At 35.4% G+C, this 14421-nt stretch overlaps 1 protein-coding gene across 2 annotated transcripts in view; it reads left to right on the forward strand.

Moving 5' to 3' along the window:
- The window catches only part of SLO2 (slowpoke 2), a 48259-nt gene that overhangs the window by 22741 nt on the left and 11097 nt on the right, over positions 1-14421 (forward strand). For both annotated transcript variants that reach the window (XM_088030573.1, XM_088030574.1), the window contains exons 3-13: positions 2589-2668; positions 5560-5659; positions 5916-6114; positions 7752-7826; positions 7877-7960; positions 8532-8626; positions 10687-10870; positions 10985-11350; positions 12757-12974; positions 13792-13941; positions 14018-14313. In XM_088030573.1, coding sequence (XP_087886699.1) covers positions 2589-2668; positions 5560-5659; positions 5916-6114; positions 7752-7826; positions 7877-7960; positions 8532-8626; positions 10687-10870; positions 10985-11350; positions 12757-12974; positions 13792-13941; positions 14018-14313 — 1847 coding nt within the window. The remainder of the gene's footprint in view (positions 1-2588; positions 2669-5559; positions 5660-5915; positions 6115-7751; positions 7827-7876; positions 7961-8531; positions 8627-10686; positions 10871-10984; positions 11351-12756; positions 12975-13791; positions 13942-14017; positions 14314-14421) is intronic.

Genomic DNA, 14421 nt, shown 5'->3' on the forward strand with positions numbered 1-14421 from the left:
TTTACGTCTTTTATTGGAAAGACGTCTTTGAATTTATTGATTGGTTTTGTCAAAGTTCATTGTACCTAATGTGCTAATATTTTGGAATTTAATGATAATGGATTATAATAATCCGTTGGTGTGAAATGATAAAATAAAGCTGTTAACTTTATAATTGCGTTGGGATTTAGAGGAAAAGCAGAAAGAAATTTTTTGCCCGGCGCATCCACCATTCTTAACTCTTGAGAAAGAATTCTTTGTAGAAGATTTTTTTTTAAAGTTTAATACTGTTTAAGGTAAAAACTTTATAGACATGCAATAAACATGTTGATCGAACGATTTTCGTCCTTCGCATTTATAGATAATTATTTTGATTAATGAAAGCAAAGATCATTTTAATTATAAATGATTGATTGTCTACTTTTAAGCCTTTTGCCTTAGTACTTTGGAGCAATCGATCTTCTTTGATGTTGTTTGGCTTGTAATGACAGTTACTATTTAGCTTGTACAGATTGAAATTGCCTTTTACCGCTGGCATCATGGGTTGGAAAAACAATTCATGTATGCAAGTGTTATTGAACAAGCTTAAAAATCGGCAAAACTAGTGAAATAATTTTGAATAAAACGTTCTAACACATTTCGCATTTCACTAACAGTGATTTCTCCGCACATTCCTACAACAGCCATTGCCTATCAAAGGTCTGAAATAGCTCCTTATCACACATTTTGCTACTAATCAAGCCTCACACTTTCCGTTTCGATAGCGCTTGAACTTCGTGAACAGCGCAATATCGGTCGCACCTAAATTAACCATCCCTAGAGAGTTAATTATAACAATTTTACAGCTTTTTAACACGAAAAGTTCTTAAATTGTAGACATTTTTTCCTTCAATGCGAGCGAAATTTATCGTTTTGGCAAAATTAAAAAGGTGCGGTCACAACATGACCACCGAGATCTGGAAGCATTCCTGGCTTAATGTCAGTGAAGTCTGGAAACTATTAGAGAGAACTGTATGGGCGCGGTATCATTTATTTCGCGCAAAATACGTGGAAAAATTCCAGGTACACATTTCCTGCTGTGCTTTTACAACAAAGCTTCATCATGAAAATAATTGCACGATTCGTTGTTCATAAAGGTGTTATTTCGCGGAATTTTCAAATGTGAAAGGTTAATTTAGTTTTACCAAGAAGTGGTGGTTGGATCTTCAAGTAATGACTTTTAATAGCAAATAGAGTTTGAATTATTTTCGTTTGAGCTAACAAGCAATAAACTTATTATTACCAGTAGTAAAGAGATTATTCCTTTGGTTTATTAAGCAGTGAGTAACTCGGTAATAAGATTATTACGAAAAAGCGATACGTTCTCATGAAAACGGAAATAATGGAACATAAAGCATATTTGATGACGGTTTTATTTCTTGACAACTCGTAAAATATTAATATAACAAGTAAACTGTACGTTTGCTGGTCTGTTTTTGTTGTTTTCTACGCAGACAAACGCACAGAACATTATTAGTTTCTGTGAGAATTTACAGAAAAATGATGGAGATAAATCGTTTGAAAATGAACACAAAATGTTGTCGAATTTATGTACATACATATTCAATACGATTAGTTTTCGCTGAAAATTGTCATAAGCATAATGCATAATATTTGAAGAGATAAATGGATGTTGGCAAAATTAAAAACTAATGCGATTAAAAATTAATCGTTGGTATCTCATCTGTTTTGGAAGCCGGCAAATTTATTAAATTTTACTGAAACTACAGGCGACAAATTTTACGCACCTATTTGCAGTGTCAGTTTATCAGTTTTTTGTGAAACTTTGTTAATAAGAAATTCATGACCAACACCGAGTTTTGTCAATATTTTTCCACCTTTCGGCCAATCGATGTGTTGATTACCTTTTACATGAAACGTGTTTTTGTGTATTTTCACCTGTTATTGCTTGTGAATACTATTTCAACAGTTCGCCTCAATTTCCCTGAATAAATAAAAAGCTTTCCACTGATTTCGACTAATTTTATTCCACAATATCTTTAAATTTATAGTCGAGAGTAAAAGTGAAAGGTGTTCTTTTATCTGACGAATCGATGAAATGAGTAACGAGCGACTTTTGAAAAATGACGGAGCAAAGACGACAAAAGAACGAATTTATCACCGAACTTTTCAGAGGCGATAGTTCTGTCCCGGACTTAATTGTATTTAGCGTAATAAGACGAGAATGAACTCCGAGGTTGAAATCCAATTTGAAACTAATTTCGAGGACAAACTTAAGACGCTTCTACGTAATTTTTGCGTTTATTTAAAAATTCGACTTAATTCTTTAAATCTGTGGTTCAATTTGTCCCTTTTCAAATATTTAAAACAAATAAATGAGTTTTTCTACGAGCGGTAACGCAATTAAAAGTTTTGCAAAGTTTTTTAAAACAACTCGTCAGCGAATTACAGGAAAAGCTGCTGTGACTTGGACTTGGTCAGTTAGTGTACAGTACACGTAAACAATTTAAAGTTCAGTCGCCAATGTGATTTTCTATCACTGCGGATTGGCGAGCGAAACTTTCTGAAGTTGCAATTTCTCGATATTAATTTCTTGTTTTTTGTTTCAGAGTGCGAGTGGAGTACTATGTCAATGAAAATACATTTAAGGAACGACTGCAACTATACTTCATAAAAAATCAAAGATCTAGTAAGTCTTTTTCTGATTTTACCCGAAATGTTCGTTAGCTCTAATTAAAAGGGAATGTCGATGCCTCGATACACCACCGAATTCAATTTTCTTTTGTGCAGTCACACTCATTTTTAATAAATAACTCTCACAATACCAAGATAAGTGTTGAAAGCTTGTCACAATAGCATTTCAATGCTCATTTCTACCGTGCTAAAGTTGTATAGATTGTATAAACTCAATACAGCTGTTCCTAATACGAGCAGACGGATCTTTTTAATGCGACGCTGTGGGACAACTTGAAGGTTCTGTTAATGGCTTATTCAAGAGTCTTATCCTTGAACCTAATGAGATTATGATTTAAAAATGAAGCTTTGTGCGGTATCCGTTGGATGGATAATAAAACACAAAGTTACAGTTTGTAACATTCGTTTTAAAAATGAGCGTCTTTATTGCCACGAAGCACCTGCTGCAATTTAAATTTATCAGGAGTTTTTGATTATCCCGGCGCATCCACCATTTTAGTTAATCGTATTTTTATGAAAACTAGTGTTAAAATATGGAAACGTGAACTTTGGCTTGGTGTCACCAGTAACGAGACAATTGTGTGGGTGAATTCAAGCTTCAAGGAATTAATATAATCGAGGAGTTTGCTGCAAACTTGGTGGAAACGTCAACCAGTTGTGGGTTGGTGGAAACGAGCTTAAGAAGTTTTTATCGTCTGGATATTCTATGTTGTGTAAATGCAATACTTGTGAGGATTATCGATTGGTCTGATTTTTTGTACTAAATTGTAAAACAACTCTCTATAATTATTGTTTTGGCGACCACAAATAATAGCAGATTATAGTAAATAATGCATGCTAATACATTAACGATTGTCAATTTGGTAGTTCCTATCGGAATATGCTTATGGTCATGTTGTGCACCCTTAATAAATTATCCTTGCAACCAATCTATACACGTTATCTCTCTAAACAATGACAGGGCTTTAATGAATAGATGGTAACATTCAAAATATGACCACGAATGTCGTTTAATAGTTAAATTTTATCTTAAAGTTGTTAAACCTAAATTTAGTCCCATTTTATTTTAATTTCACAGCTCCGCTGGAAACTTTGACTACATCCGATTAAGTTTTGAAACGCGTTCGAAATGTTAATGCAACTAAAATTATAGGTTCAACCCAAAATATGCCTGTTAACAACTTGAAGATTAGATCTGTGTTCTAATAGGTCTCATTTTTCTTTCCTCTATTAGGCCAAACTTGAACATAATTTCTTAATTTTATCACTAGTAATGAAATTACTAATTGTCACGCACTGTATTTATACCTCGTGGCGTGTCATCGAAGCATTTTCGAACTACGCCGCGCCAAAAAACTAGCACATTCACCACAACGTGATTATTTTTTTAGATTTATATGAGCGATCTGCATTTGGTCGCTGCTTGTGTAAAGCGCAAACCGCAAGCTACTATTTCCCTCCGAACATTTTAGACACGTTCGTATTTTGTACCAGCGAGTAGATAATAACGTCACGCGGCAAATGAAATAATAAACCACGCCGTTGTCTGGCAAAGTCCCTATTTCAAAGGAATATCGTTCCGGCATATCGTACCAAAGTATTAAAGCACGGCATTATCAACCTCATTAAACGTAAAACAATCCAAGTAACTGACTATCACAGGAAACACGTCAACTGTGAAAGTAGATCGAAATCACGTTGTAGTCATCGTCTACAAACAATTGGAGAATTAATTCGATTATTTACATAGAGAGAAAATTGCATTTTAAGCGACTGCGAGCTCTTCCATTTGCATCTTATTCGTTTAACACTAATTTGATAGTTGCGGGAGGAAAAATTGGGGATTTATTCTGACAAGGGTTCGCATTGGGAGCTTTACAACGAAGAAAAAGGAAGAATTGTGATTGAAGCAATACCACTTGTAATCCAGCGCAGTTTCGAAAGAAGCTCGAGCTTTATGAGTTTGTTTTACTAAATGGGGTTTTTGTAATAATAAACGCCTCTTTCTTTAAGCGAAAACACTAAATTTTAAGCGTTCTAAAAATGGTGGAGGCGTCAGTGCACTTTATTTTTCAATTATTAGACGGATTATTTCAATGAACCCTGTCGATGCATTTGTAATTTTAAAGTTTGGAGAGTATTATTATCCAAAACCTATCCGGTTTCCAGGAAGCGGAGTTTCGATAACAAATCATTTTAGGAAAATTTATGACTGAAACTGTTTTTAGACGATTTGTACAATGTCTTTAAATTTGTTAGAATGGTGGATGCGATGTACGTGCTAAGTTTTATAAGAAGATTCAAGTTATCTTAGAAAAGTTGAATTTTAAAAAACAAAAAATTGGCTTAAGTCGCATTACCGCAATTAAGTTTAGCCATAAGTCGAGCTCGAGCTTTTTAATCTTTCGCAAAAAGTCAAGCGGTCTCCGAAAGCAATTCATTTCTAGCACCCGAATAATTGCGTTGAAACTGAACACGATTATATCATCTCCCGGTTTATCCTTGATTTGTCGTCTTGTTCCTTTTCGCTTTTCAGTTCCTTCCATCACGCAGACCTCTCAATAAACTTTTGAGGAGAAATAAATCTATAAAAAATTCATCCTTTCAAATACACACCAAGGTCTGCAAATAAACACAGACTGCCTTCACACTAAGATTAAAATCGTTTCCGAGCAAATACGTTTTACTAGTAACATTCGAGCTTACCTGACAGCGTTGTAATTAATTATTTCGACAATTTCCAAGTTTCAAACAGTGTCTCGGGTTTCAAGATCCGAAACTCTCTTCAGTTTCCGGTTGGAAAGTAAACATGCGGAAATATTTAATAAACAACGACGCATGCTTCAGCAGTCATTGCTGTAATTAATTTTTGGTCTGTTGTTTCAGGTCTTAGGATACGAATAGCCAATTTATTTTTTAAACTGCTCACATGTATTCTGTACATAATTCGAGTTATCACAGATCTCGATCCCACTTACGCGGCGTGGTAAGTACGAGCTTATTTTTGTTTTAGTGATAGTGACGCCAGTCTATAAAAACGTTGATCTAAAAATAATTCCGAACACCCTCACGTTTTACTACAGCCTACAAATAGCAAATGGGATGTTCGCTGTAACGTGGTGGATTTCTCAACAAGTCACTCCGAAATAAAACTTTCAATAATTCATGATTCTTTGAAATTAGATCAAGGTTTTGATAGAGATTTTACGTCAATATTATTAATTTGAAATGATTTTTTTTAGTTACGGATGTACACCAGGCGACAAATCCGAATATATGATCTCTGCCAATCTAACAGAAGAAAAATTTCAAGAAAACCCAATCATCAATTGGGATGCTATTCTGTGGGTGAACCGCCCCCTCGAGTTGTGGATAGTACAAGTTATATTGGCCATGATTAGTCTAACGGAGGCTCTTTTATTGGCCTACCTCGGATACAAGGTATTTTAGTCTCGTTTATGCTAATTTTCTTTTGTTGTTGCAAAATGGTATTAATGGCGGTCCCAGACAATAATTGTTATTATTGTGTTGGGATGAATTTGATAGAACAGAAATTTTCCGAGCACTTTGTTTAATTCAGAAGTGAAAAGAGAAAGGTAGACGCATAAATACTCAAATTTTCAACATCACTAAAAAATTAGGCCATTTTCAGAATATAAAAAACAATCTAATTTTTTACTTGTACTACGGTTTGTGTATTAAAATTTCACATAAAAATATTCATAAATCATAAATTATTCATAAATTTATTCCACTTTTTTGTCGACCACACGCTGAATTAAATTTATTTACACCAACAACAAATTGCCAATCTAGATACTGTAAATATTTTTCTTTTTTGGAACGCGTGGAAAAATATTAAATCCACTGCTTTCAGTAAACCAGAGGATTAACAGCAATTACTTTTAATAACGTCAAAGATAAATGGGAATTTATGTTTACTATTCATTTACTCAAATTAATTGCTTGTAGCCACAGGTGTGGACTGGCTTATAACTAACTTAAATCTGTGTAGTTTTACGAAAATAAATATTTTCACCTCACAAACATGCCGAAATAAACGATTTTTAAAATTATAAGAAGCTGAACTAAACTAAGAGCTTTCATTTTATTTTAATAACATCAAGTTATTTTCCAGTGCCCGAATTTTGTCAAGTTATTGATTCTTGAGGGTGCTAAAACTTTTCCGAAGCATAGTAAAATATTTTTCATTAGCGAGACACAAGCTAATTGATCACTTGGGATGGAAGACTAATTTTCACCGTTTATTTATGACTTCCTGAAGGCTTTCCCCGAGCTTTTTTTCATAATCATGATAAATGAAATTATGTGGAAATTAACTCGTTAAAGTAAACATGTTAACAGGAGCTTTTTGTGGTAATCCGCCACGGATTTGTACAGAACCCCTTCGGGCAGTTTTGAAATACACTTTTTTAATAATAAATGGATTGATCGTTATTTTTAGCTGTGTTTGTAAAGTATTGCTGATAGATAATCTAAACTTTGTATTTAATTTGACTAATTAATTAATGAAAAGGGTAAATGATTAAGTAATAACATCTGACATGCAACCAGAACCATGCAAGAAAGTACACGTGCGTATTTTCATAATTTTGCGTATCAAAATGTGTTTTTACAAACAATTTTATTAGTTTAGGAAGGACCAAAAAAATTTCCATAGCTTTTAGCGAAAATACATTTCAGCGGTTTTACGAAATGAAGCGAAAAATGTCTGGTTCTTGAAACACCAGAGTGCATACTTTGAGACTCGTTCCAAATAAGATTCATTAAGAAAGCGTGGAAAGTAAACTTTTTTCCGTAATGGGCTTATCTCACGGATCTTCTAAAATATTTACATGAAAGCACATGGAAAAATTGTTGTAAAATCGGCCACCTAACTCAGTTTCATTGTCTGTAGAAAATCGAAAACTTCAACAGGTATTGATCCTAAAAATGTTTTTGTCATGCGCTAGTAACTGTGCTAATAAACACACCTGCACTCAGTCCGAAATAATCGATGGATTTTATAAAAGTTTAGAAGTTAAATTTCTTAATTGGATTTCTGTTTTTTGTTTCAGGGGAACATCTGGCAGCAGCTGTTATCGTTTCATTTCATATTAGAAATTGTGAATACTATTCCATTTACATTAACGGTGAGTTAGTCTTCAGGTTTAACCGAGTGTAAACGGTTTCTTTGTTACAGATTTTTTATCCCCCGTTGAGGAATCTCTTCATTCCAGTATTTCTAAATTGTTGGTTAGCAAAACATGCGTTAGAAAATATGTTCGTAAGTATTAAAAAATTGCTCTGCGGATTATTTTATTGTTTTCTGAAAGAAGAACCTGATGTTTTTTTATTTTCGCCAAAGCTCCATCATTTTAGCCGGAAAACTTCCAACCAAATGTAATAAAAAACTGATTTATGTAATGCGAGCTTCTTTTTGAAACCATGCTCTGAATCTCTAGAATTTATTAGATGTGATTGCATTTCCAGGATTATTAAAAAACAATCAGAAATTATCGAAACTTTTATGGGATATTTCGGTTACGAAGCATATTTACATAATGGTCTTGTGTTAAAAAAATCTATAACTGGCCGAGCTGAATGAAGAGCTTCAGAGATACATGTGTACAAAACCTAAATTATGAAGGAAGTTAGAAGGAAAACTGCCGTACTTCCGGTCTCTTATCGTGAATTTTTCATTCCTGCAAGCGTCATGCAATTGTCGCAGAACAAATCTGACCTGTGATTTTAATAGTCTGCTCCTGAGGAGCTGGTAACTTATTTAAATGTTAAAGATAACTCGAACAATATTCGCCCCAGACTTATAATAATTTAGAAATCTTGTTTTGTTGCAGAACGATCTCCACAGGGCAATGCAGAAATCGCAATCTGCTTTGTCGCAACAGCTCACGATATTATCCGCAACCCTAGTTTGTCTCGTGTTTACAAGGTAATTGCTTTGTGTGCTAGAAAACGATTTTATCGCTTTTTCCGCATTACATTACGTCAACCATAACTGTAGTTTCCATCTTTTGTAAATAAATTAGCAGGCAGCTCTAGAAATGCTTTTAACCTTGTTATTAACAGCGTCGGATGGATTTGTAAAGTCGCATTGGGTTAGCCTAAACTTCCTCAAACAAAGCTGTAATTTACATAGTTACGTGAGCCGGTGCAAAGTTCCGCTGCAGACAAAGAATAATTGTTTTGTTGTAAATTACTAATCATTTCATCGAACTGGTGTAACACGACTTTTCGCATTAAACTTTTGACAAGTTGAAATTGGCGTGCGTTTGATGCCCTTTATTCTATCGTTGTGGGAAAGGGCAACAAGCTGTGAGCTGGAGACCGTTTTGGAAAGTAGAAAACTTTGGATAATCGACGTCACCACCCGAAGAACAGCCGAATAGAGGATTGCGACGTGTTTATGGTCCTCTGCGACGGCAAACCTGACCTTTGCGACAATAATCGTTTTAACAATATCGGAGACTGTTAATAGCTCCATGGATGGTGGTAAAGTACATTATCTTACACAAAGACGCGGTGAATTATTGATGTGAAAAGTTTATTTAGATTACAATGTTTCGGTCGCAAGACAACGAATCGTATTAAAAAATTTTTAGAAATTCAATATTGTTGTTCCATGTCCAGTTTTGTAATGATTGTTAGTCCATTTATCAAAGCGGCACGCCGGGCAGTTGTTAATTAAAATCGCTGTGAAATTTGTGTTGGTCATTGTTTGATGGCAAATAAAAGTTTCGCGAATATGTGGAAATATTTTTGTTGTAATTTGTGTTTGTACAGGGAGGCTATTTTAGGCTACTTTACAAAGTTGTGTCAGACACAGATTTAATTTGTGAACTCTTTGAAATCATGAATTAAAAAAAGTGAAAAGTGACGCTTTGGATACAATTTGACAAGAAAGTCTGCTATTAAAATGATTAAAAAAATAATTAAATTTTTAGTTATCTGCTCCGATTCTCGTGGAAAATTTCAGCAGCTTTCCAACATTCAGGTTTCATATCTCGAAAGCTACCACAGATACAGTTTTTTTTTGCATTCTGTTTGCTAAGAATTCGCTTTTACATTTTCCGGAATTCCAAAATATAATTTTTTTAGAAACAAAAAATTCTAAATAAAACTATATAAATTTTCTTCGGTTAATATCTCGCTTATTTTTGGAGCAAACTTATTAAATTTAATACTTATCAATTAAAATTTCGAATACTTTTAAGGGTTTAAACATTTTGAAAATCCTGAAGATCCACTGGATATAAAAATTTGAAATCTCTATCAAGGGTTTAAGGATGTCAAGAACGGGAATTTAGAAAATTCCAGAGAAACCGAATCGACAACGAAGTCCTTAAAATTCTAAGAATGTAAAGCTAATGAACGAATAATCGAAGGAATTAAAGGATCTGAAAATTTGTGGAAATGAATGGTTTCGAAGAATCTTTTATGAACAAAAAAATTAATATTACAAGAGATTCGAGAATTTCTTATATATTTTCCGCTCTTTAATTACAACTAACTTCATACAAAGTCTTTAAGAATTGACTTTTGAATATTTAATAGAAAAAAATTGAGTCGAATAACTCAATGGCCGTGTGGATATAAAAAACGTCTTATTAGAAATTAGTTTCGACTTCTTTATGAGCTGTTTCCAACTCTCATTGAGGTTAATAGCTAATAAAAGCGATTGAATTAATATTGATTACTCATATGGAAAGCACTTTTCAGCTCACCATAAATAACGTATCTACATACACAATGTCTGCTCCTACGCCCCTTTCATTAGACCCTTTCCAAACTTCTTTTTCATTCAATTACACAAAGTGCTTCCTTTGCTACAAGTCACAGTCTCAAATGTTTGAATTTATAATTGTCCATCTCTCTGAAGGGTGTCGACTTTGATGTAAATTTCTGTCTCATTGACGAAATCAAAGTCTTCTGAATCCACGTTTTCTAGGCAAGTCATTTGTAATTGAATTAATTTGAAAGTGATTGTTGCAGTGTCTGCGGAATTCAGCACTTTCAAAGGGCAGGACATCGACACCTCAATCTCTTCCAAGCTACGTACTACGTTGTGGTTACTTTTTCGACGGTTGGATATGGAGATTTTGTTCCTGACATTTGGCCCTCGCAACTTTACATGGTCATCATGATCTGTGTGGCACTTATAGTGCTGCCCACGCAGGTAGAAATAGTGTCCAACTAGAATGTAGCGTCTAAGTACAACTTATTGTATTTAGACGCTGCATTTTCCTCAAAAAGTAGTCCCTAGGTTTAACCCCAGCTTCAAAATTCCCAGTTCGAGCAACTCGCCTTCACCTGGATGGAGCGCCAGAAACTAGGAGGTTCCTACTCATCCCACCGAGCGCAGTCCGAGAAGCACGTGGTGGTATGCAGCACGACGTTGCATGCCGACACCATCATGGACTTCTTAAACGAGTTCTACGCTCATCCTCTCCTTCAAGACTACTACGTCGTACTCCTATCACCCATGGAACTCGACACCACCATGAGAATGATCCTCCAAGTCCCTATTTGGGCGCAACGTGTCATCTACATCCAGGGCTCTTGCCTGAAAGATGGGGATTTGGCAAGAGCTCGGATGAACGAAGCTGAAGCTTGTTTTGTTCTTGCTGCCAGAAATTACGCGGACAAAACGGCTGCGGTGAGTTTAATTAAGGAATATTGTGAAGGTGAAAACGCGAGTGTGGATGGCAGCTCGGGGAAATGTTGAACGAATCGTGCGATACATTAAATTGCCAATTAGATTATGATGGTTTAATGGAAATAAATTAGTGAAGAGGGATCAATAGTTGCTGGGTGATTTATACCGAAATCGACGCTGGAAAATTGTTTAAGGCGAAACGGGATGGAATAACGATGAAGATTTATCGAAAGGTCACTCCCAAAAAAAAAGCGGTATCAATTTTTAATTTTTTCTGAAATAAATTCGCCAGACAAGTGGGAATTAATCGAGCGATAAATAAAGGGGAGAATAAGTGGTGTGTTTCCAATTTATTTTGGTTCGTAAATTGATCGAAAATTGCTTAGAAAAGTAAATCGTTGGTTAGAATATTGCCTCATCAAAATAAATTCTTTTGTTGGACACTGATCCTCAAATCCTAAAAGCAGCAGAAATTGCCGTAATGGAGATTAGTTTAAGCCGAATGTTTTATTCCTCTGCACTAATATTTTTCCCGGAATCACGAACTAGGGTCTTCACGGAAAACTTTATTTCTACCTCCGGAATCCAAGAAACATCTGGGATTTTCGCAGATCTCCCCGATGCGTATTTTAAATTAAGAAATAAAATCCACTTTTACCGGGTTCTTCCTCCAACTTAATTTTATTAGTTTATTCGTTTTAATTATGCAAAATTAATATTTTTTCGCCTTGAAATCAAATAATCAAGAGGTAAAACAAAGCTCTTCATAATTTCCAATCTTTGTTTGACATAAAAAATTCAAATTTCATGCGACGATTCTTTTTAAACGCGGAGAGGCGAAGATAAAAGAGATGACTTTGCTGCAAGTTATCATGTCTGAAGTGATCATAATTCTGGGGTGAGCTGCCAGCTCCGAGTTTAGTGAACATTTGTTACTTTTTTCAGTTGCAAAAAAAACGAATAATTACCAAATGTGTGGGAAATTTATTGCAATCCGTTTGGTCTACTTTTAGGACATAAATCCAGAATGGTGCACATAATCGTAAATCATAAAACAGCGAAAGCCATTCTGAGTTTGTGACACTCGTGGATTTTCTTTGAAGTTTTAGATAGGAAACACTTTAAGCACAGACAAAATCCGACTAATTTCATTTTTAATTAATCTGATCGCTTTTACAGCTGTAAAGCAGCGATATCTCCATTCACCACCTTACCCTCGTTTTAATTAATTTAAAGTTATTCAGCTGCGTTGCAATTTCGCAAAATTTCGACTTTATTCAACAAACAACTTCTTTTCAGAACTAGATATCCTTTTTATTTAATTCACCGGTTCACCGACACTCAACGGATTAACAAAACTTTTCAACCGTCAGAGACGCTTTTGAAGCTCTAATTATTTTTTTCAGGACGAGCATACGATATTAAGATCGTGGGCTGTGAAAGACTTCGCCCCCAACGTCGCACAATATGTACAAATTTTCCGGCCTGAAAATAAGCTCCACGTAAAATTCGCCGAGTATGTCGTGTGCGAAGACGAGTTCAAGTATGCTCTTCTCGCTAATAATTGCACGTGTCCTGGGGCCTCCACTCTGGTTACGCTGCTTCTTCACACTTCCAGAGGACAGTAAGTGCAATTTTCGCAAGTTTAGGTGTTGCGGCCATTAATAATTCATTAGGGGAAAAACATTCTGGGATTGTCGCGAAGATAGATCACGTTTGAATCCAGTGTAGATGCAAAGTTGCGAGGACTCTTAAAAATTGTCATTTATTTCAAGTTAAGCTTTTCGGGCTTTCAGGGTTGAAAGCTCTGGTGCGCTTCATGTAGCGCGACTTATTAGCACGGTTAACGAAGCATTACTTTAATATGAAATAGAATTTGTCATCTTTCACACGCCGTTGGGCGCATTTTTACCAAATCTTTGTTTGGTGAAGAAACCACAAAAAGTTTATTGCTGCAAAAATTTATTTAGTTTCACGAGTTTGCTGTTTTCATTAAAATAGCTAAACCTGTGCTCTGTAAACTTAAATGGAAGAAGATATTTATTTGTGTTTTAAGACTATCTAACACGTGGTTTATTTGGTTATGGAACCACTCTAGAAAATGTGGAAAATTGTATTTAAACTCATCCATATTTCTGCTTGCCCGTACATATGGCTACAAGCTTCGTTGATTTTCAAACTGATTTAGCGTTTTGCGGGCCGATTATTACCGAGCACATGCTAAACTTTGAACTTTTTAAATTTTGCAACTATTAAACTGATCCACAGTAAACAAGCTGGAAGCTTAGTTTTATTTCAATGGTTCACTAAAAACACCGACCGGACTTAAGTTTGCCGGAAAATCCTTGTTGTCACTTCCAGGATAATTGCTTCCTTTGTGGAATTAATGACAATTTGAGCATCAACAATTTGTACGAATTTTAGAAACATTTTATTTCTAGAGAAGGCCAGCAATCACAAGAAGAATGGCACCGCCTCTACGGCCGCTGCTCCGGCAACGAAATTTACCACATCGTTCTAGGCGATAGTCGCTTCTTCGGCGAGTACGAAGGGAAAAGCTTCACGTACGCCAGTTTTCATTCTCACAGAAAGTAGGTAAATTTGCCTCCCATCTCCTTTGTTGTCCTCAACTCCTTGAAATATCTCTATTTTTGTGATTTTCTTTAGATACGGAGTGGCGTTGGTTGGCGTACGTCCCGCTGAACTTCCGGAGTTCTACGAAGACACCATCTTACTGAATCCAGGTCCCAGACATATCATGAAGAAGAGCGATACGTGTTACTACATGAGCATCACGAAAGAAGAAAATTCGTCGTTCACGGTGGCTAACCAGCAACAGGGGAATAACAACAATACTTCCACCGATCCTGTGATTGTTACGGCGGAGGAGAAGACTCCGGCTCCCGCCACGAAAGACGGTACCGGCCCTCCTCAACTAATTCTGCAAGTTCCCACCTGTGTCAGTGAGTGTTGTCGCGCATGTTTTAGCATTTTTTTGGTATGCTGATGTCGGGTTTCGCATAGAGAGGACTTGCGTTTTTTTTTTAATTTTTTGTTCGGGAAAAGTGTAA

This window comes from Gnatocerus cornutus, chromosome 2 (genome assembly GCF_029298725.1).
Source record: "Gnatocerus cornutus isolate USDA-ARS CGAHR chromosome 2, icGnaCorn1.1, whole genome shotgun sequence".
NCBI classification, from domain to species: domain Eukaryota; kingdom Metazoa; phylum Arthropoda; class Insecta; order Coleoptera; family Tenebrionidae; genus Gnatocerus; species Gnatocerus cornutus.